The sequence below is a fragment of the Phragmites australis genome, chromosome 4 (genome assembly GCF_958298935.1).
Source record: "Phragmites australis chromosome 4, lpPhrAust1.1, whole genome shotgun sequence".
NCBI classification, from domain to species: domain Eukaryota; kingdom Viridiplantae; phylum Streptophyta; class Magnoliopsida; order Poales; family Poaceae; genus Phragmites; species Phragmites australis.
The window spans coordinates 32,149,329-32,169,513 of record NC_084924.1 but is presented as its reverse complement, the minus strand read 5'-3'; the positions used below and the strand labels follow the sequence as shown (position 1 = coordinate 32,169,513).

Genomic DNA, 20,185 nt, shown 5'->3' with positions numbered 1-20,185 from the left:
CATACCCTTAACATCTTTTTAACCGGGGTCAGCTCCCTCGGAACATCTTGCCAGCTTATTCTCTTCGTCCTCATCTTGGAAACATGTCAGACCCTCACGTGAATGACATGGAGCTTGGGAAGGTTGGGTTAGAACAGAGAGTGCAACTTAGACATTTTTTATTCTTATTATGGATTTTAATCTAAAAATAAAAGTAAAAGTAAAAATAAATAATCACAATATAAAAGTTAATTCTCACAATTACAATCTTAATTGTATTATAAAATATTATAATCCATAATTTAATAGAAAGTATTTTCTACATATTCTACCAACTAAACTGAATTCTCACCATTTAAAACTAAAACAAACATACTTCAAGCAGGATCAAAATGAACGGAATGGAGTTTTGCAGGGGTCTTGATAAGAAGTTCCCTTGGAATGAGCCGCCGCCTGCGTATTTGACCCTCGATGTCGTATCCGATGGCTGAGAAGCGGAGGAAGTAGGGAAGCACCTCGATGCTAAGCCGGTACAGGATACGTTCTCTCATAAACCCTAGACACCCCCTTCCCCCACAGCCCAAACACAGCGCCGCCGGTCCCTGCCTCTCTCCGCCGGACGCCTCCACCCGCCGCACCTCACTCCGCTGATGAGAAAGCCGCTCATGCCGCGCGGCAAGTCCGCTCCCGGGGAGAGGCAGCGCCACGGTCCGCGCCTGCCCACGGCGATGCGCCGCGAGATCGACTCTCTGGGGCCCCGCCCCGCCCGGGGCTCCGAGGACGACGAGGGGTCCGGCGACTCGGGGGCCGAGGATGTGTACGAGTACGAGGAAGGAGTGCCCGAGGAGGAGGCCGGCAAGAACGGCCGCTACGACGCCGTCGCCAGTTACGAGTACGAGTTCGACAGCGATGCCTCGGATGCGGTGCGTGACCCTCCTCTCTTGGACGTTTGTGGTTTGGTATGGAGTTGCTAACTTGCGGCTCTATTGCTGTAAAAAATATGCGCTTTTTTGTGCGCATTGGCGAAGAAATTGATGATATATTAGTAATATTTGAAGCTACCCTTTGCGTTGGTCTCGAGATGCCCTTGAGTTACGTTCGTATTTGCGTTTTAGGATGAGGATGTGCCATCAGATGAAGGCGATGATATGGAGGAAGATGACAATGAGGACGGCGATGATGAGGAGAAGCAGATAAGGATACTTCAGGAGACGACTGGAATGCCAAGAGAAGCTTTTGATGGTAAATTTTTTCTTTGGGCATTGGATATTAGATGTTCTTAGAGACATATTGCATACATAGTCCAATCTTTTGTTGAAGACTTGCTGAATTGCGTGAAAAGGTTGCTCCTTTTCTGTTAAGAGCTCTAGCCGCTTTACAATGTTGTAGCTCTCTTGAATAAGAAATGTTGACTGTAGCTAAATCTCTGAAGAAGTATCGCTCCAAAAGAAAATTACGATCCTTTTCGGGAAGCTCTCAAGCTCATGGTCAAAATTCATCTAGTTCATATCCTTCGTGGTTCTAAATCTGAGATATTTTGGTCAAATAGGAAATAAGAAGAAGAAACAGTCACTGGAGCTGCCTGTGCAGCCTGGATATGGAGATGGACCTGTCACAATTAATGACCTCTTGGATAATATCCAAGGTAAGTCTGGGTATAGCAAGATCCGTAAGAGGCTGCAGCAGCAAGAGAAAAAACAAATGGTCGTGCCGGCCCCACTTCCAAAAGTGGAGAGGGATAAGCTAGACCGTAAGGTGACATACAAGCTATCCAGTGCGGAGGTCACCAGGTGGGAGGGGTTAGTAACGAGGAACCGACAAGCTCCTACACTATACTTCGAAAATGATGTCAACTTGGGTGTGAACACTGTTGGGGCAATTGCTAGCGACTTTAAGCCAAGGACTAAGTTTGAAAAGGCGATGGCTGAGATTGTGTACAGCAGAGAAATGATGGAAGCACACAAGAACGATGGTGCCAAAATCCTGGAACTTAACAAGGTATATGATCTCATTGCACTTCATCAGTTCAATTGAACTTAACTAGGTGCTATAACAGTGTGGACTGCTAATTATTTTTGCTCACCGAACATTTTTACTGATTCTTTGATAAATAACTTAATGAACTTGCGTAGATTGATGTTGAAGATGTGAGAGAACGCCAAAATCGCCTTGCTAAAATGCGCAGCCTTCTATTTCGTCATGAGATGAAAGCAAAACGTGTGAAGAAGATCAAGTCCAGGACATATCACCGGATGTTGAAGAAGGACAAACTGAAGGCAGCATCAGCAGATTTGGATGCAGATCCTGAAGCTGTCAAAGATTATGCTAGGAAACAAGAATTTAAACGTGCAGAGGTAAATCTTTGTGCATTTCTTTTTCTCAATTTTATGATAATTCCCTCCAATGTCTCCCTAATAACATTGCTAATTTATCCCAAAACTATTCATAGGAAAGGATGACACTGAAGCACAAGAACACATCAAAGTGGGCAAAGCGAATCTTGAAGCGTGGATTGTCTGTTCAAGATGAAGGCACTCGAGCTGCTATTACAGCACAACTCCAACAAAATACTCTTCTGACTAGAAAAATGAATTCCATGAAAGATGATTCTAGTAGTAGCGAGGAAAGTTCAGATGACGATGAAGACGGGAACGAATCAGAAGCAAAGCTTTTAAACAAAGGGAAAGCAAAGATTCTTAAAGTTCTCGAAGAAGATGATGAGATACCGAAATCTGGAGTTTTTTCGTTGCCTTTCATGGTGCACTTTCATTACTCATACCTTTTATGCTTTTGTTTAGCAAAAGCATTTTTGCTAGTATTGCTGTGATTGTACCACCACCATCATCTCATTTCGCTGTTTATCGACAGGAGCGTGCTATGAAAAAGCATGAGGAAGCGACATATGAGGAAGCACGTCAAGCTCTTGAAGAATACGATGAATCCTTGAGGAAGTTGGAGGACGATAACACTGAACAGAATGAAGATTCAATAAAGGTGACAGGTAAAAGAACTTTTGGTCCTGTCAAAAATACACACGAAGAGGTTAATAAGAGGCCAAAATTAGAAGACACTGACAACCACAGTGATAGTGAGTATGATTCTGACTCTGCCCAACACTTGGGCAACAATGAAGTAATTAAGAAGCAAGATGACATCCAACTTGGAACTGCACTACTGGACGATGAACCACAGAATGATCTGTTTGTAGTAAGATGTTTGTACCTTTAAGTTATTATATCATGTGCTTTATATTACAAAAAGCTGATGTATAGTCATTGCATTATCATTATGTAGAGCTTCAATGATATTACCGAAAATCCAGGCCCTAAAACAACATTTGAAGTTGGAATGTTCGCTGACAATTCATGGAAGAAGGTACTAATGCTATTACCTTGTATTGGTAGCTGTTTGTTTCCTTGTCATACTTTGCTTTAAGCTCTTGGAATCTTGCTTTCACCAGGTCAAGAGTAGCAAAGGAAATGACAATAGCAATATCAACGGCATTACCAATAAATCCAAATCGCAGGTCCCTTCTATTGTAGATCGAAACCCTAAGGTTTGTTTTAACTATGGTCTGTGGTTCCTATTCGTAGATCCAGTTGATTACTTCATTTATTTTGTTTTGCACTTTGTTTTTGAGTAGCAACAGGATCACAATTCTGATTCAGAATTGGAGGAAGAGATGGTTGAGGGCTTCTTGACCATCTCTGATACAAAGGAAACTTATGAACTTCCACCGCAAGCTGATCTCATACGTCAGGCTTTTGCTGGCGATGATGTTGAAGCTGAGTTTGAGAAGGACAAAATGGAAGTTTTAAATGAAGAGAATCCTGAACCTGAAAAACCTGCTCTTGTTCCTGGTTGGGGCCAGTGGACAGACATCCAAAAGAAAAAAGGACTTCCTTCATGGATGGTGAAAGAACATGAGATTGCTAAAAGGAATAGAGAAGAAGCCTTGAAGAGGAGGAAGGACTCAAAGCTAAAGCACGTTATTATTTCTGAACATGTAGATAAGAAGGTAAAGATCTAATTGATTTGTTATGTACCACATATTTAGTGCAATTTTATTTCTGTTGTTTTGTACTGTGCATACCTTTGTCGTTTCATTATAATTCTGCTTGGATGCTTATAACCAAGATGTTTCTGTAATTTTGTAGAAATGTAAACATGCTTTAACAAGCAATGATTTTGACTACTTTGCCATTTGCAGGCTGAAAAGCTTTTAGTAAGGAATTTGCCTTTCCCTTACACTTCGAAGGATGTGTACGAGCAGAGCATCCGTATGCCTATTGGACCTGATTTTAACCCAGCGATATCTGTTTCCGCTCTCAATCGACCTGCGGTGAGTGCATCTAGCTGATTGCATGTAACTGCTAAAAAATATTAAACGAGTATATAGAATTGATGACATCTGAAATCAAATAAGTGATTCAATAATCCACTTTGAAAGCTCTACTGATCTCGCCTTGTCTGATTTGCATTATAATGCATGTACAGTGAAATCGCATCAGGTACACATGTGCAACCTGGATGTTTGTTTATGTCATCCATTATCCATTTACTTTTTTTTCTTGTATGGCAAACATCAAAATTGTTAACAGATAATGGTAAGTAGCAACATCTAATGATCAAGATTTTACCATGACAATAAATTCTTACTACCTCCAGTCACAGAAGAGTACCGTTTTGGACATCAACACGGTCAACAACACACTATTTTGACCACTAATTTCTAGCATAAACTATAATATAACGATTTTGTAATATTATGAAACTACTATTCAAGATAAATCTAGCTATACCTTTTTCAAAAGTTGAATGGAAATATCCAAAGAGATGTTGATGGTCAAATTTTGAACATGTTGACACGCAAACCAAACACAACAGTAAAACATTTAAACTTATAAAAGCTTGTACGATGCCTTCTGGCCTCAAGACCTAATTTTCTTGTTTCATTTTTATCAATACCCTGTCATTCATTTATAAAGTTGTTGCTTAAGATTTGCTTGTATTTACTGTTGTTTCAGATCGTTAAGAAGCCTGGTGTTATCATTAAGCCAATACAATATGAGGAGGTTGATCCCCATGAGAAGCCTGATGAACCGAAAAGGATCATTCAGAGATCAGCTCCGAATCCAAATGCAAAGAAAACCTCTGCAAGACAAGCAAAGGGGGCAAGGTCACACAAGATAAAGCGATAAGACCATTGCTTCAACAATATAATTGTTTCCGTTTCATGTGGTTGGAAGTGAGGACGTATCAAAGATAGCTCAGCTGAAATTTGTTGCCACATTGAGTTTCAAACAACAAACCGGGAAGTGTGTATAATGATTTTTCTCATAGTGAAATACTGAAAACGAGTTCCAGCTTCAGCTTGACCCAAGGCAAGGGAGGAATTTTGAGGTCCGTTTGTTGTCATGTCACCGGTTTATCAATGACGTGCACCAAGCAGTTCCTGCACCAAAACAGAGAAATTTTAGCAGAGAGTATTTGTATCTTAGTTTCCTATTGTTTTGCAACAGATCATTCTAATTTGTAGCCAGTGATGCTATTTTCCAGTTACTTATGGGTGTATTGGAAACTGGGGCGAATGACAATTGGTTGAGAAATGCCACTATTTTTAAATTAAGCCCCATTTTCGAGACGGCAGTAAAATTGGTTGATTTACGTGCAATCAAGCCATCTGGTTGGCCTTGGATTTGGAAAATGTACAAGCAGGCAAAAGGATCCCTTAACCAGCAATCCAACCAAACTTTGAACAAACAAGTTGGACTTGTTTAAGTATTACTAAAGAATTTTTTGGTTCTCTTTTCAGATAAAAATCTCTTAGGCTGATACAAAAATTGCAGGATTTACGTTATACTTCTACCCTTTTTTCAGGTATATATTTCTGCTCTTGAAAAAGCCAACGTCTGGGCTTTGGCAAGAAGGGGTTGGTGACCAAAAAAAGCTCCAATCTGGTTTCTGGTAAAACCCAAATGGTTAGTGGGGGTCCAAAATTCTCCAACACCTTTATTCTCACCTCTAATTCCTCATCCACACCAAATCTCCGCTTCCCCCGGCTCCCGCATCTCACCAACCATGGCTGCCGCCTCCGACTGCGACGCCGGCGCTGGCGCCCAGCAGCGCGACGATCCTAACCTCCTCCCCTTTGCTTCCTTCTCGCTCTCCCTCTCCGTCCGCGTCCCGGCCGTCCCCGCCGTCGCCTCCACCATCCACCTCCCCACCCAAATCTCTACGCTCGCCGTCTGCCTTCACCCCTCCTCCGCCGCGGCACCGTCCTCCTCCCGCCGCTCCACCCGCCTCAACTCGGCCGCCTCCTCGGTCCTCTCCCCGCTCCCGGCCTCTACTCCGGGCCTCTCCCACTCCTTCCCCTCCGGCGCGCCCGCTGCCGCCGGTCGCCGCCGCACGCTCGTCTGGTTCCGCGCCGACCTCCGCCTCCACGACCACGAGCCGCTCCACGCCGCCGCTGGGGCCTCCTCCTCCCTCCTCCCCGTCTTCGTCTTCGACCCGCGGGACTTCGGTAAGTCCCCCTCGGGGTTCGATCGCACCGGCCCGTACCGCGCCAACTTCCTACTGGACTCCGTCGCTGACCTGCGCCGGAGCCTCCGCGCGCGCGGCGGGGACCTGGTGATTCGGGTGGGGAGGCCCGAGGTGGTGATCCCCGAGCTCGCGCGGGCGGCGGGCGCGGAGGCCGTGTACGCGCACGGGGAGGTGTCGCGGGACGACTGCCGCGCCGAGGAGAGTGTGCGCAAGGCTGCGGAGAAGGAGGGCGTCGATGTCAAGTACTTCTGGGGCAGCACGCTGTACCACGTCGAAGACCTGCCCTTCCGGCTCGAGGACATGCCGTCCAACTATGGCGGGTTCAGGGAGGCCGTGAAGGGGTTGGAGGTCAGGAAGGTGCTCGAGGCGCCCGAGGAGATCAAGTGCGTGCCCATGAAGAATGTGCTTGACCCTGGCGACATCCCCACGCTCTCGGAGCTTGGGCTCACTGCGCCACCGGCCATGGCACAAGTGAGTCGCTTACAGAGATAGATAGATTCTTTGTACTAGTGGTGCGCAGTTAGATCTTTGGCTAGGTTTAGCATCTTAACATTTAAGTCCAAGCTCACTCTTTTTATGAGGGAAAAGTTTGTGGAATTCGGTAATTTTTGGTAAATTGTACACTGGAAGGGGACGGGAGTTGCTAATGATAGTATGTTTTGGTGCCATCGACTGTTTAGCTACTTAATTGTTATAAAGGATAGGCATTTCCATTGGTATGTTTTGATGTTAGATGGTCACGAGAGAAACTGGGTACAAAGGCTGGTCCTTGCGTTCGTTTAGGTTGGTATGGCCATGTTATGAAGGTGGTCTTAGAATTTGCTGTCTCACTCCTTGTTTGCTCTGGCACAGGGTAATATTATGTGACTAGTATGGGATAGAAATAGCAATGCAAAGCTTTCTTTGTGTGTGTATGTAGTAGAATGACAGAAGAAGTAACCATATCCATGTCAACAAAATTTGCATCATTCCACTTGTTCTGTAATGAACTTTTTTATCATCGTTTCGCCTTCATGTGCATTAGCTTATTGTTTTTCACGATCATGACATTTCAGAATGACTTTCCATTTTGAGCATTTGAAATAAGTCACATTGGCTACTTATGCATTTGGTCTCTTGCGTCTGGTTCTAGCTTGTCAGCAGTCCAATTGATTCAAGGACACGTTAAACCTGTAGTTTATGGCCTCTTAGGAGATGTATGTGTAGAATGAGGACAACGACTTCTTATAGGGACAGTGATGTCAATGGTGGAGTGAAACACTGAGCTGTGTTGCTTCCAAAAAAATGCTGAGATGTGGTTTTTGCATCTATAAACTCTAGAATGTCACAGTGAAACTGATGATAAGATCATCCCAGTTGAGATATTAAGTTGAATTGTTACAATACACCTCATATTTTCGTCTAATGTTTGGTTAATTACATGTGAAACACTTTTTTAAAAGAAAAATCTGTTAATGCCATAGGCATATTCTTCTGTAGCTCATAACGGAGACCCTTTCACTTCAGCATTCTTGCCCTCCTGTGTGCAGTGCTTCATGATCTTCAAAATTCATGTTTGTTCATTTAGGACTCAAAACCTGCTGTTGGTTCTACCCTCATTGGTGGTGAGGCAGAAGCTCTGGAGAGATTGAAGAAGTTTGCTGCAGAATGCTGTATGCAGTCAAACAAAGCAGACAAAGACAGTACTCGAGATAGCATATATGGTGCTAATTTCTCCTGCAAAATTTCACCGTGGCTTGCTACGGGGTGCCTCTCTCCACGGTTCATGTACGAGGAGTTGAAGAAGCATGCTACAAGGTATGTGAGGTTACTGAACAGAAGTTCATGTTATGTTACAGTTTCATTTGCTTTTGTATAATTAGCAATTTTCTCCACAGAGCAATTCCATCTGGGGCAGCACCCAAGAACGGTGATGGCACATCTGATGCTGGAACAAATTGGTTAATGTTTGAACTGCTATGGAGAGATTTCTTCAGGTATCTAATGACTGCAACATGAGCAATTTAGTTAATGATCTAATTGATGAACTGTACTGACCAATGAGATGTGCCAGGTTTGTAACAAAGAAGTACAGTTCTGCACAGAAGACCTCTGAAGTTGCCACCGGTTGCACCCCTGCCCCTGCTCTTGCATGAACATAGTTAGACAAAGCTGATGACCAGCTGTTTTTTTTGAACTTATGCAAACTTTGAATGGAGTTTGATCCCCACCCCCCCCCCCCCCAAAAAAAATGTTGCTAGTGAAAGTGATGCCCTGAGTGAGCTATTCTTGCATTTTGGACTAAATTTGATCTCAGAAGAGACCTGTATCTGTCGGCATTCCTCCATAGACAGTTCGATGTTACTACCTCGAATGCTTGCTTTGGTTTCTTTCTTGACAAGAGCAGTGCTCACGCTGCCTTCACTTCGATAGTAATTGTTATTAGTGTTTAGCCAGTTTGATCTCATAGTTGTTACGGTTGATAATCAATTTAGCAACTGCAACAGCGGTTATTGTTATCCGTTGGGGAGAGATGTCTTCCCAACAGCAACTCATCCATTCAATCTGTAAAAATGTACAACAACATTGCAATGGAAAATATTCAATTTATTCTTTATTCGACTTCATACTGTACAATTACATTTCTCATTCCAACACGTCATCAACACATTCACACAACAATAAGCATTTCAATGGTCTCATCCATATTCGACAATCAATGCAATGCAACACCATGCAATCGGAGTACTTACCAGGATGACGGGCGTCATCCTCCAACTGCTTCCACTTATGCCTTGCATCGGCCGGTGACGTCATTGTCAGTCATGTCATCCTGGATGTTGTCACCGTGCACCCTCTGGTACCCCTGGAGAAGAGGCTAGCCTGTCCCGCGGTGGCTCGGCCGCTGCCTCACCCTTACAGTGGCGGTGGTTGCCGGCCCTCATCCCGTTGTCACCCATGGGGCAACCTTATCGACGTTCTTCTCCACAACGACGACGGCTGGCCCAATTTGGCGCGGGCACCCCTTCTCCAAGGCGGCTGTCCTAACTGCACCCTCAACTGTGGAGGTGGATACACTTCTTGCCGCATCGCACCGAGCGACGAAGTCGTGCTGTGGTGGCCAACAAGATTTGGTGCGGGCACCACCTCATCAAGGCGACGCCGACGGTGGTCGGCCAAATCCGGTGGTGGCCGGTCGCACAGCGCACATGACGGCGACACCCTGTCGTCAAGGCGGAGGCCCACTGTAGCGCACTTGAAGGCACCCAATGGCGGCGACGCCCCTTGGAGGCGCACAACGCCGATGGTAGCACCCACCTGTCAGAATCGCCATATTTAGTTTTGTCAGAAAACTTCTGGCTCAGCTGGCTTCAGGCGCGAAAGGAAAGGTCTGAAGTGGTATCATGTGACCTACAACGTCCATTTTAAATCTAACAGCTACGAGAAGGTGCAAGAACATCAAAAAGGTGCAAGAACATCAAAAGGGACACAACAACCAACAAGATTCATCATTTTCAGATTTATCTGTTGCTTTTACTTCTACTTCAAAGACTGCTGTAAATTCAGCATTGTTATGAGAATCTTGTAAACTTTTAAAACGGAGTGGTTGGAGGAGGAGAGGCAGACGCTAACTAATTCTTCATAAGCTTCTAGGGTTAGTTGTAGAGCATCTCATCGCCGCCATGGCGATTTCGTTCTGTTGGTTGTTCTTCGGAGTTTCGTTCTTGCAATTTTCTTGCATTTGTCGAGATCCTGCATACTGGGGTCCTGACAAGGGTATCAGAGCTTGTTTATCCTTGGAAGTGGATCTAGATCGCATTGCTATCGCAGGTTAAAGTGATCACTTGCGATTCGCTTTGTGGAATCCCGACGACAGTGACCGACTTCAGACCAGGAGGCAACGAGGGAGGATCGGATTCAGACTTGAGTTGCGCAACAAGTTTGCGTGTAAAATGTCACATCCTAAAATTCTGATTTTGGGTTGTGAGCATTTTAAAATAATAAAATAACATTTTTCCTAAAATTTGAAAACTTTTCCAAAAAATAGAGTATAAAAAGAATTTGTTTTGTGTGATGAAAAATGTATTTATAAAATATTAGAATAAGTTTAGGAATTTCAATGTTGGATAAATCCTTGTTCTATTTTTCTCATATCATCAAAAAAAATCCTCTGTAGACAATCTCATCTCACGTTCTTTTGATCTAACCCAATGTGCACTGTCTTTCCTTAATGTTTTTCTCTATAGTTCGTGACTCCAAACCAGCAGCATGCTATCAACCTTGTATCACGTTGGATTGCTAGCAGGATGGCTCACATGTGTGCTAAAGACGGCAAAACCAGCTTGCTTGCTTGCATGTGCATGTACCTGATCATTTTCATCCACCTCCAAATGACGTCATCCCTTCGCATGACAGCCATGACCGGTCAACTAAGCTCGAGTAAGTGCTCAATCAAAACACATTGATATCCATCAAGTAAGCAAAACCAGTGGCCACTCTATCCTCTTTCAATTTCCAACAATTCAGAGTGGAAACCGCCACTTTAATGGCAATAATGGCAATTGAAGCCGGCCACTGCTACTCCTTGTCGCCAGCCTTGTTTTCTCACGTAGTTTCGTAGTTCAATACAGTCTCAAATGAAAATCTTGAAAATACCAAAGTGGTAGGTCTCGTCGAGATCTTCGATTTGCACCTATGGAAGTCCCCATTTGTATAATGGATCTAGGAGTTATTGCCCCCGAGATCAGTGCTACGTAGATAAGACTGAATTCAAATAGTTTATATTGTGACGTGTTTTTGGAAACCAAGATGGTGTTTTCAAAAGTTCCAATGAATATAAAGTTGTAGATCTTTTCAAGTACTACAGGATAGAGTCTAAAAACGTCCAATTTGGTGTTCGGACGGTGGAGATATCATCCTCAAACTTGACCCATCTCTTTCATCTTCCACCCAGTCTGTTTCGTCTTCCACCTTCGGCTATTTCCCCTTCCCGTTTCGTGGCCACCCACACCCAAGCTATAAATAGGAGCTCCACACCCTCCCTTGACCCTTCTCATTCCTCCCAAATCATAGACACAGTTGCTGCCCTGCCCGTGCGCCGTTGCCGCAGCCGCCGCCGTTCGCCATCATGCCAACAAGTCGTCACCCATAGAGGAGCTACCCCGTCGCCCCGCCATCGTCGATGATGTCTCTGCACTACAGCATGTCGTCAACACCGCCAAGGATCCTCTTTGTACCCCTGCTCGCTGGACTGCGCTCCACGAATTCTTCGTCACCGATCATCGCAGCAAGGTGAGGACCCAGACCAGCCCCTTTCTCACCTCTTTTACCCTATACGTATGCCATTTGTGAGCCCTAATCGAACCCCCAGCCCAGCCAAAGCCCTCGCTGCGCCGCCACGGCCGTCGCTGTCGCGACAGCCGTGCGGCTGCTGATTGGCATTGGCATTCGCCGGCCTATCAAAGGTTGGATCGCCATGCCCTTTGACCAGCACGTGCCCCTGGATATACCACATGCCCTCACCAAACTGATTGGCCATAAGAGCCCTGAAGCCATCGAGATCACGATTGCCGTGCCACTACCCTAGTATACAATTCTACGCGTGCAATGCAGGTTCATATCGTGTTACTCGGCGAAGTAGCACTCCAATCCATGAGTCCTTTAGTCGAGACATGCCTCTGCTAGTCATGTACATCCTGCCAAATTGGTTTGTCCATATCTATAATAGAGCCCCCGTTCTCGACTTTGCAATCCTTACTGCCAAGTGCCTGCACACGTCATGCGCACCTAGAACGTCAGCCGCGTTCCCCGACGGACCGGAGCTCAAATCATCGATCCCTTTCACTGAGATGTGCCCCTGATCATCCTCAACAACCCCTAGAATCAGTTAGGATAGAAGAGCATTGACGCCGATGATGTTGTGGTCGCTGCCCCGCTGCCCCCACATATAGGTGTGTTCGGTGGTTTTGATGCACCGACCATGTCATGGTGTGTTATATCATATCTTCTATGTGGACTCATGAGGGTTCCCTCGGATCTGCAGCGATGCCACCAGGAACGCAATCCCTACTTCCAATGTCGTTGCACAATCTTACCAAAAGTTGCAACCAATCGATCTCCTTTTTTGGTGAATTTCTATCCAAACATCCACCCTAGCATTGTGTTCCTTATATATATGAAGCTCTGTGTTCAAGTACTTTCATTGAATTCATAATCTATCTCTGGAAACACGAGCGTCTTCTTTGCTATATCTGTGCACGGCCACCACCGAACCTGGGAGCATTCGTCGCTATTTTGCCGCTACCTCGGAATTCCTCTGCCAAGACCAACCATAAAACCAAGCTTTCCTTCTCGCGTTCTACACCATGCTCTTCTCAATTTGTTGTAACTCACTGCTGCCTGACGTCGACGCCAATGACCACCACCGCCGTCACCCGTGTCCTCCATTACCGACGATGTCGAGAACCCACCACTAGCCATCGCCTTGTTCCACTCTGTTCCAATTGTCAATTAGGGATTAATAAGATCTCACATACCATCTTGATCAGACATCCTTTTTGTGTCCTATCTGGCAAGACCCTAAAATTCTGACACACAATTACCATATCATCATCGCATGCACCGAGCCCTTCATTCTTTTCCCTGCCAATATCATGTCATTGCTATAGTTAGGGTTTTTCTTCGATAAATAATTGGTCAAGAATATTTTCGGGGAATATTTTGGCTCCTTTTTCTTTAACCCTAATTTAATCTTCCGAGAACATATTCTCCTCCGTTAGAACTCTTATTTGAGCGGTCCTTGAGCCCAAATTCTCTAAAATCATATCATTTCCAACCATAGTGTTTTTATGATGTGTTGACTCTGTTTGGTGTATTATTTCTTTGTTATTTTGTGTTTTCTCTTTTGTCGGTAGATCTTGTGAGAAGAATATGGCATTTCTAGAGATTCGATGAGCTACAAGGTCGAGACTTCAAGATATGCCGGAATCGAGTTTAGAAAGATAACTGAGCAACAGCCAGACAAGTATCCTTAAACATCTTACACCTATTTTAGGATTTATATGCTAGTTGTTTATCCTTCATGCATGCTTGTCCAAATTTGAATCCCATGAATAGGGTTTACTAGCAATTGTCTGAATATCCTTGTCGTTGTTGATTGAGTCATGGGAAATAAAGGGTAGATATTCTAGTCGCTGTCTTGGTTGGGGTAAATGTTAAACTTAAACATATAATATTTATGTAACATGAATCAGGTATGATAATCTTTCGTAGCAACATGGAATAGGGATCCTAACATGATGGTTGGTATGTGGATAGTGCATGAAGGGGCATGTGCTGTGCCGTATGATTGGAATGTGTTTGTTCCTATGTGGAGTCCTAAGGACCGGTTCTTAAAGCATGTAACCTGGCTAAACAGCGCAACCAAGAGGCCTATATGGGTATGGTCTAGCCAATTAATTAGCCACCCCTCCGGTTCTGTGAGCACTATTGGACGGTTGAGTGGCAGAAGAGGGGGCTTCTGCAATGATGGGATCACTGCTAGTGGTGAACCTCAGTGGGTGCTTTCATGTCAGTGAGAGCTTTATAAAGGTATTGTAGTGATCTCCTGACTCACACCTCGGAAGTGTGTACGTGCTTGGCCAGCACGGCAACATGGAGCTGTCACTTGGTAATACGGGTGATGAAATCATGACTCGTGGGTAAAGTGTTCAAACTCTGCAGAGTATAAAACTGATCGATCAGCCATGCTCACGTTCAAGTGTGGCTTAGACTTCTTCTTGATTAGTTGGGATCAGGGTTCTGGTATGGATGGTCGGGTAGCCAGGTAATGGGATTACCTGGTGAGTTATGGTAGCTGGATATGGAATATATGGTGAGTTTGGTAGTCGGATGAAATCCGATGAGTTGTTCCTCTTATTTAAGTTGTCTTCACATTTAGTAAATAGGATGTCTGATTCTTGGAGTTATAGGTTAAGGTTGCTTAGTGCAATAAAATAGTGTCTAACATTTTCTTGATTTAAGCCCCATGTCATGCTTTCCCACACTTACGGAGTACATTATGTACTCACACTTGCTATTTCTAATAATAAATGCTGCTCAGCTGGAGAAGACTACAAAGAGATCAAAGAAGCTGAAGGCTAAAAAGAAGACGAAGCTTCATAGGTCGTGTTTCCCCCAGTCGATTGCATGTGGTGTGCCCTGAAGCTTTTGTTGGAGTTCCCTCTTGTTCTTCCGCTGCTATTTAAAAACTCTGGTATCTATTTCAATAAAGTTATTTTGTTCGATATTGAACTGTATATCACATATTATGTCACTGCATGCATGATGAAACTGATCCTGGCATACTTGTGGAATGCACCTGGTTATTCTTTTGAAACCGGGCGTGCCATAAAATCCCTTGGTCGTTCTCCAGTTCTAGGCAGAAGAAGGGTTGATCGAGGCATAAGGTGAAGGTTAGAAATGGTCAAGACTCGCGCTTAGAAATTGCAACTCCAGATGAGTTCGGGTGAAGAAGCAGCTATGATTCATGATATCTGGCAGATCAAAGGAGATATTATGGATCTCAAGTCCATGAAGGGAGAGATGCTAATGTTCAAAGGGGAGCTGACTGAGATCAAGCAAATTTTGCTGTCCTTGGGAACAAATTCTGTAGTTCAGGCAAATATGTGCCAATCAGGTGTAAGTCTGAATCCCACTTCGTCAATTCCGACAGGTTTTCCAACTACCATAATGCTCAGGTGACTTCTGATACTGCTCCAGTTTACCCTACAACCTTTAATCCAACTTGCAATAGTGCACCTATTGGTAGTGTGGGCATGAGAGATAGACTGGTGAACTTGGCTAATAGACATGAACCGATTTACACATTTGTCAGTGAACCCACTGTGCCAATTTTACCTGAACATGTAGCTAGATCTAGAGGTCTGAATAGGAGTGGTCAGGAATAGTTATTCAATCCATATGGAATTGATCCCAATGCCATGATAGGAGGTGGGGTTCTAGCCACGAGTATTGATTGGGGACCTAGTAACAATGTTGCAAACCAGATCCTTCCACAAGCAGTAGATAGAAGTTTACATTTATATGCAAAAAAGGGAGTTCAACCTTATGCAGAAGCCATTATAAGAGGTCCAAAGATAGAATTGCAACTATTTGGTGGAGAGCAACCATTGAGCTGGCTGAGGCATTGTGAGAAGTTTTTTGAAATCACTTGTACACCATATATGCAATGGATAAATCTAGCTACAACACATTTTGTTGGAAAGGCAGAGTTGTGGTTTGGGAGTTTAGGAATACATGGCATTGTATTAACTCGACACAACTGTGTAGGATAGTATTGGATAAATTTCTGAGCTGGGTACCCATGAGGCTGTTTCTAAGTTCCAAAATCTTCAGGAACTAGGATCTATGAATCAATACATTGATAAATTTGAATAGTGCATGACATATCTTAAAAGAGATCACCCAAATCTTCAAGAATCCTTTTTCCTCAGCTATTTTATTGGAGGGCTGAAACCACCAATCAAATATCAAGTTACATGCGATCAGCCTAGAAGTTTGTTGGATGCCTTTTGGTACTCAAAGCACCTTGAATAGTCAATGATTGCTAGAAGATTTGTTCCTGCTAGCCAACAAAATCCTTGATGGAACGCTTTTCTGACCAGAGTATGGTACAAAGTGTGGCTACCACATATGCCTCCATGGATATAAAAGTGCACTGTGCTCCCCTCTTTCTGAGTAATGCATTTCAGTAAAAGGTCATTGCTCCCCTATCAGAAAAGGCGTCCATCTACCAAGGAGCATCTACGGGCTTGCTTCGAGACCTTTTCTGCTGACGCATCATCGTTAGGGATTGCTCGATTCTGAAGGTAATCTGAGATCTGATCTATCTAGGTCATACCCGAATCAAGCAAGGCGACCACATGATGGCCACCTGAGGTCGATGGCAATGAAGGAGGCGTTGCCACCAAAGGTGTTACCTCTGGTGCTCTATTTCCAAGCGGAGCATCCCCTTCACCTTCGCCCAACCGCGGTGGATGGTCGTGTGAGTCTTTCTTCCAAGATTTCGACCAGGACAGGTTCACGAGAAGAAGCTAGATGGGCCAACTCTTCAACTAGGAAGTTGTCATTGCGAGGGATGTGCTTGACTTCGAAACCGAAAAAGTATCGCTCCAGTCTTCTCACTTCGGCGAGGTATGATGCCATTGTTGGATAAAAGTACTGAAACTCCTTACGCACTTGGTTAACAATCAATAGCGAGTCCCCTATCGCTAATAGGCGTTTAATCCCAGGTGCAGATGCTACTCGCATTTCAAAGAAGAGGCCCTCGTATACCGCAATATTGTTAGTCATTGAAAAATATAATTGAACTACGTACCTAAGGATGTTGCCGGTTGGTGAGGTCAGGACCACTATAGCCTCGCTCCCTCCAGCGTGAACGATCCGTCAAAGTGCATGGTCTAGTGCTCGTCTACCTCTGGTCGTTGTACCTACTTAGGCTCAAAGGACGACCACTTGGCCACAAAAATCGACCAGCGCCTAGGACTTGATAGCCGTTCTAGGGGACGAACTGGAGATTGAACTTCTCGAGCTCTACTGCCCATTTTGCTATTCTTCCTGCTGCATTCCTATTGTGCAGAAGTTATCTAATCAGGAGCGAGGAGATTACCTTGATTTTGTGGGCCTAAAAGTAGTGTATGAGCTTACGAGAAGCCATCAGAATGGAGTATAGCAACTTCTGAGCCTGTGAGTACCGAGCCTTCGTGTTGTATAGGACCTCACTGATGTAGTACACTGGTCGTTGAAGACCTTCTTGCTCGACAACCAATACCGCGCTCGTGACCTGTGGGGTAGCTACAACATAGAGCAAGAGCTCCTCGTTCGGTCAAGGTGCGGTCAGTACAGGAGGGGAGGAGAGGTACCTTTTTAGATCTTGGAGGATCATTTCCGCTTCTGGGATCCATTGAAAGCGATCACTCTTGTTCAGGAGCTTGAAGAGCAGCAGCCTCTTCTCTCCTAGCCTTGAGATGAACTTGCTCAAAGCTGCAACACATCCTGTTAGTTTCTAGACCACTTTTAGCCTGGTTAGGGATTTCATTTGGTCGATAGCTCTGATCTTGTCAGGATTTGCCTCTATTCCTCGACTGGAAACGAGGAACCCGAGCAACTTCCCTGATGGGACTCTAAATGTGCACTTTTTAGGGTTCAGCTTCATGCAGTACTTCTGAAGGTTGTCGAACATTTGCTAGAGGTCCAAGACAAGGTTGTCTTTAGTTCTACTCTTTATGACCACATCATCAACATACGCCTCGATGTTTCTACCGAGCTATAGTCGAAGAATGAGCTAAATTCAACACGGGTAAGTAGCATCGATGCCTTTAAAACGAAAAGACATTTTTACATAGCAAAAGACCCTGAAGGGTGTTAAAAAATAGTCTTCTCCACGTCTTCCCTATACATGCTATTCTGGTGGTACCCCCAATGGGCATCTAAGAAGCTTAGAAGATTGCTACTAGCGGTTGAGTCAACAAGCTGGTCGATCCAGGGTAGAGGAAAGAGATCTTTGAAGCACTCCTTGTTGAGGCTGATGAAGTCGACACATATCTTCCACTTACCATTGTGTTTTTAGACCATGACTAGGTTAGCCAGCCACTCTGGGTACTGTATTTCTCATATGAAACCTGCTTCTAGGAGCTTTTCAATATCCACACGAAGTGCTTCCTTTCGGTCGGCTGTGAACCAACACCCTTTTTGTTTGACTAGTCACACGTCAGGTCACATTGACAACTTATGCTCGATCACGTCCCTGGAGACTCCGGGCATATCAGGCGGACTCTGTGAAAAGGCGTATGCATTCTCCCGGAGGAAAGTGATGAGTATGACTCCCTATTTGGGGTCCAAGTCGGCCACTTATTTGGACTGTCCTGGTCGGGTCGGAGTCGTCGAGGCATACTATCTTGAGCCGCTCGTCCTGGTTGGTGGCGACGTGAACCTTCACCGGGCGACCACTAGGCGTAGCATTCTCCGGCTACGACCAGGGAGTTAGCTCGATCATGTCGAGGCTCCTCTTGTCGCAGTGTAGGGTCATCTTTGCGTTGCCAAAGATGGTGATGGCCCCGGTCGGACCAGGGATCTTGATCGTCTGATACACATAGTGGGTGATGACCATGAATTGGGCCATCACTGGTCGTCCCAGGATCATGTTATAAGCGGTCCCAAAGTCCGCCACATCAAACAGGACATTTTCGATCCTGAAGTTACTTGGCGAGCCAGAAGTGATAGGTAGCTCAACCTGCCCTAAGGGCCTAGCTGAGGAGCCCGTGGTAATTCCAAACAAGGGGGAAACCATTTCAACATGCTCCTTGGGATTTGTAGGGTGTCCAACACATCAACGAAGAGGAGGTTGATGGAGCTCCCTCCATTGACCAGTACACGATCCAATCGGATGTTCTGAACGGTGGGTTCGAACGCAATAGGGTAGCGACTAGGTCGCTTGACACTCGTGAGGTGGTCGGCCTAACGGAAGGTAAGGGGCACCTCCGACCACTTCAGATGCGGGCTTGGGCCCGGTGTGGTCGTCCACACCTCTCGGACTATCGACTTGTATTTCCTGTTTGAGGAATATGTTACGGCGTCCCCGAAGATGTGGTGGACCATGTGATCAGCCAGCTAGTACCCCAGTGCCGACTGGTCAGGGTCACCCCCATCCTCACCATCCTCGTCGTGCCTGCATTTACACTCTTCAAGCTCCTTATCGATGATGCCTCACACGACCTTACACTTGGCCTGGTCGTGAGCATCTATGCAGTGGATCGGTCAGTAGTCATGGCCTTTCTTCCCATCCTTTTCTCAAAGTGCCGCTGCGATTGGTCGGTCTGCTCAACTACCATGATGTTGGATGGTCCTTCTTTGCATTTGTTCTTCTTTTTCTCCTTTCGGCTGACCCCTTTGGAGGAGACGGGCTGGTCAGAGGTCAACCATGACCTAACATCAATCTAACGCTCTCAGGTCTTGGTGGCCTGCGCGCACTTGTCTGCGAGCTTGAAGAGCTCGGTAGTGCTTCGGATTTGCTTGGTGGTCAGCTTCTCGACCATCTTTTGGTCTCTAACCACTCTCTTGAATGCTATGACCACGGATTCACATGTGATCTTTGGAATGGTATTTCGGCGCTCGGTCAAGCGCCAGATGAAGTCTTGTAATGACTCACCTTATCGCTACCTGACTGGTACAGGCCATCCTCGACCTCGGGCTGGCCATAGGTCCCCTGGAAATTGGTGATAAACTGGTCGCACAGACCCTCACAGGAGTGAAATAACTCGCTAGGGAGGTTCATAAGCCAGGATCGGGCTGAACCGGTCAAGGCGTTCAGGAAGTAGTTGGCCATGACTTTCTCGTAACCTCTTGTGACCTGCACCATGGTGGTGTAGATCTGCAGGAACTTCTCGGGGTTGGTCGAGCCATCATACTTTTCGGCTAGGACCGGTCGAAACTTGTCCAGCTAGCGCATCTCTCGTAGCCGAGCTGATAGAGTGTTACACCCTGTTCCATAACCGGGAGTCACCTGCTAACGGGAGATGGCGCATGCTCAGGGAGAGAGACGACGGTCACACGGTCCTAGGGATGGGATAGAGGAATCTAAGGCCTCCCTGGATGGGGGAGGCGAGTGGTAGCGTTGCTTTCCCTT

General features: G+C 45.3%; 2 protein-coding genes across 2 annotated transcripts; both read left to right on the top strand.

Annotated features, from left to right (window-relative positions):
• Positions 1 to 499: 499 nt before the first annotated feature.
• Positions 500 to 5,653, top strand: LOC133916131 (uncharacterized protein C57A7.06). The gene is made up of 11 exons (XM_062359655.1): positions 500 to 902; positions 1,095 to 1,221; positions 1,529 to 1,977; positions 2,112 to 2,333; positions 2,429 to 2,737; positions 2,848 to 3,186; positions 3,274 to 3,354; positions 3,440 to 3,535; positions 3,623 to 3,997; positions 4,190 to 4,321; positions 5,007 to 5,653. The coding sequence occupies exons 1-11, from the start codon at positions 630 to 632 to the stop codon at positions 5,178 to 5,180; spliced, it is 2,577 nt and encodes an 858-aa protein (XP_062215639.1). The 5' UTR covers positions 500 to 629; the 3' UTR covers positions 5,181 to 5,653.
• Positions 5,654 to 5,939: 286 nt separating this feature from the next.
• On the top strand, positions 5,940 to 9,118 carry LOC133916132 (blue-light photoreceptor PHR2-like). The gene is made up of 4 exons (XM_062359657.1): positions 5,940 to 6,993; positions 8,090 to 8,319; positions 8,400 to 8,498; positions 8,576 to 9,118. Exons 1-4 carry the CDS (start codon positions 6,061 to 6,063, stop codon positions 8,655 to 8,657), a joined length of 1,344 nt encoding a protein of 447 aa, XP_062215641.1. The 5' UTR covers positions 5,940 to 6,060; the 3' UTR covers positions 8,658 to 9,118.
• The last annotated feature ends 11,067 nt before the right edge of the window (positions 9,119 to 20,185 follow it).

What these genes read in the sequence shown, in the direction of transcription:
- LOC133916131 (XM_062359655.1), top strand. Translation starts at nt 630, where the DNA reads ATGAGAAAGCCGCTCATGCCGCGCGGCAAGTCCGCTCCCGGGGAGAGG. An exon ending in AAGAATTTAAACGTGCAGAG is followed by an intron (nt 2,334 to 2,428) that starts GTAAATCTTTGT and finishes AACTATTCATAG; the next exon opens with GAAAGGATGACACTGAAGCA. An exon ending in CTGACAATTCATGGAAGAAG is followed by an intron (nt 3,355 to 3,439) that starts GTACTAATGCTA and finishes TGCTTTCACCAG; the next exon opens with GTCAAGAGTAGCAAAGGAAA.
- LOC133916132 (XM_062359657.1), top strand. Translation starts at nt 6,061, where the DNA reads ATGGCTGCCGCCTCCGACTGCGACGCCGGCGCTGGCGCCCAGCAGCGC. An exon ending in CGCCACCGGCCATGGCACAA is followed by an intron (nt 6,994 to 8,089) that starts GTGAGTCGCTTA and finishes TTGTTCATTTAG; the next exon opens with GACTCAAAACCTGCTGTTGG. An exon ending in TTGAAGAAGCATGCTACAAG is followed by an intron (nt 8,320 to 8,399) that starts GTATGTGAGGTT and finishes TTTTCTCCACAG; the next exon opens with AGCAATTCCATCTGGGGCAG.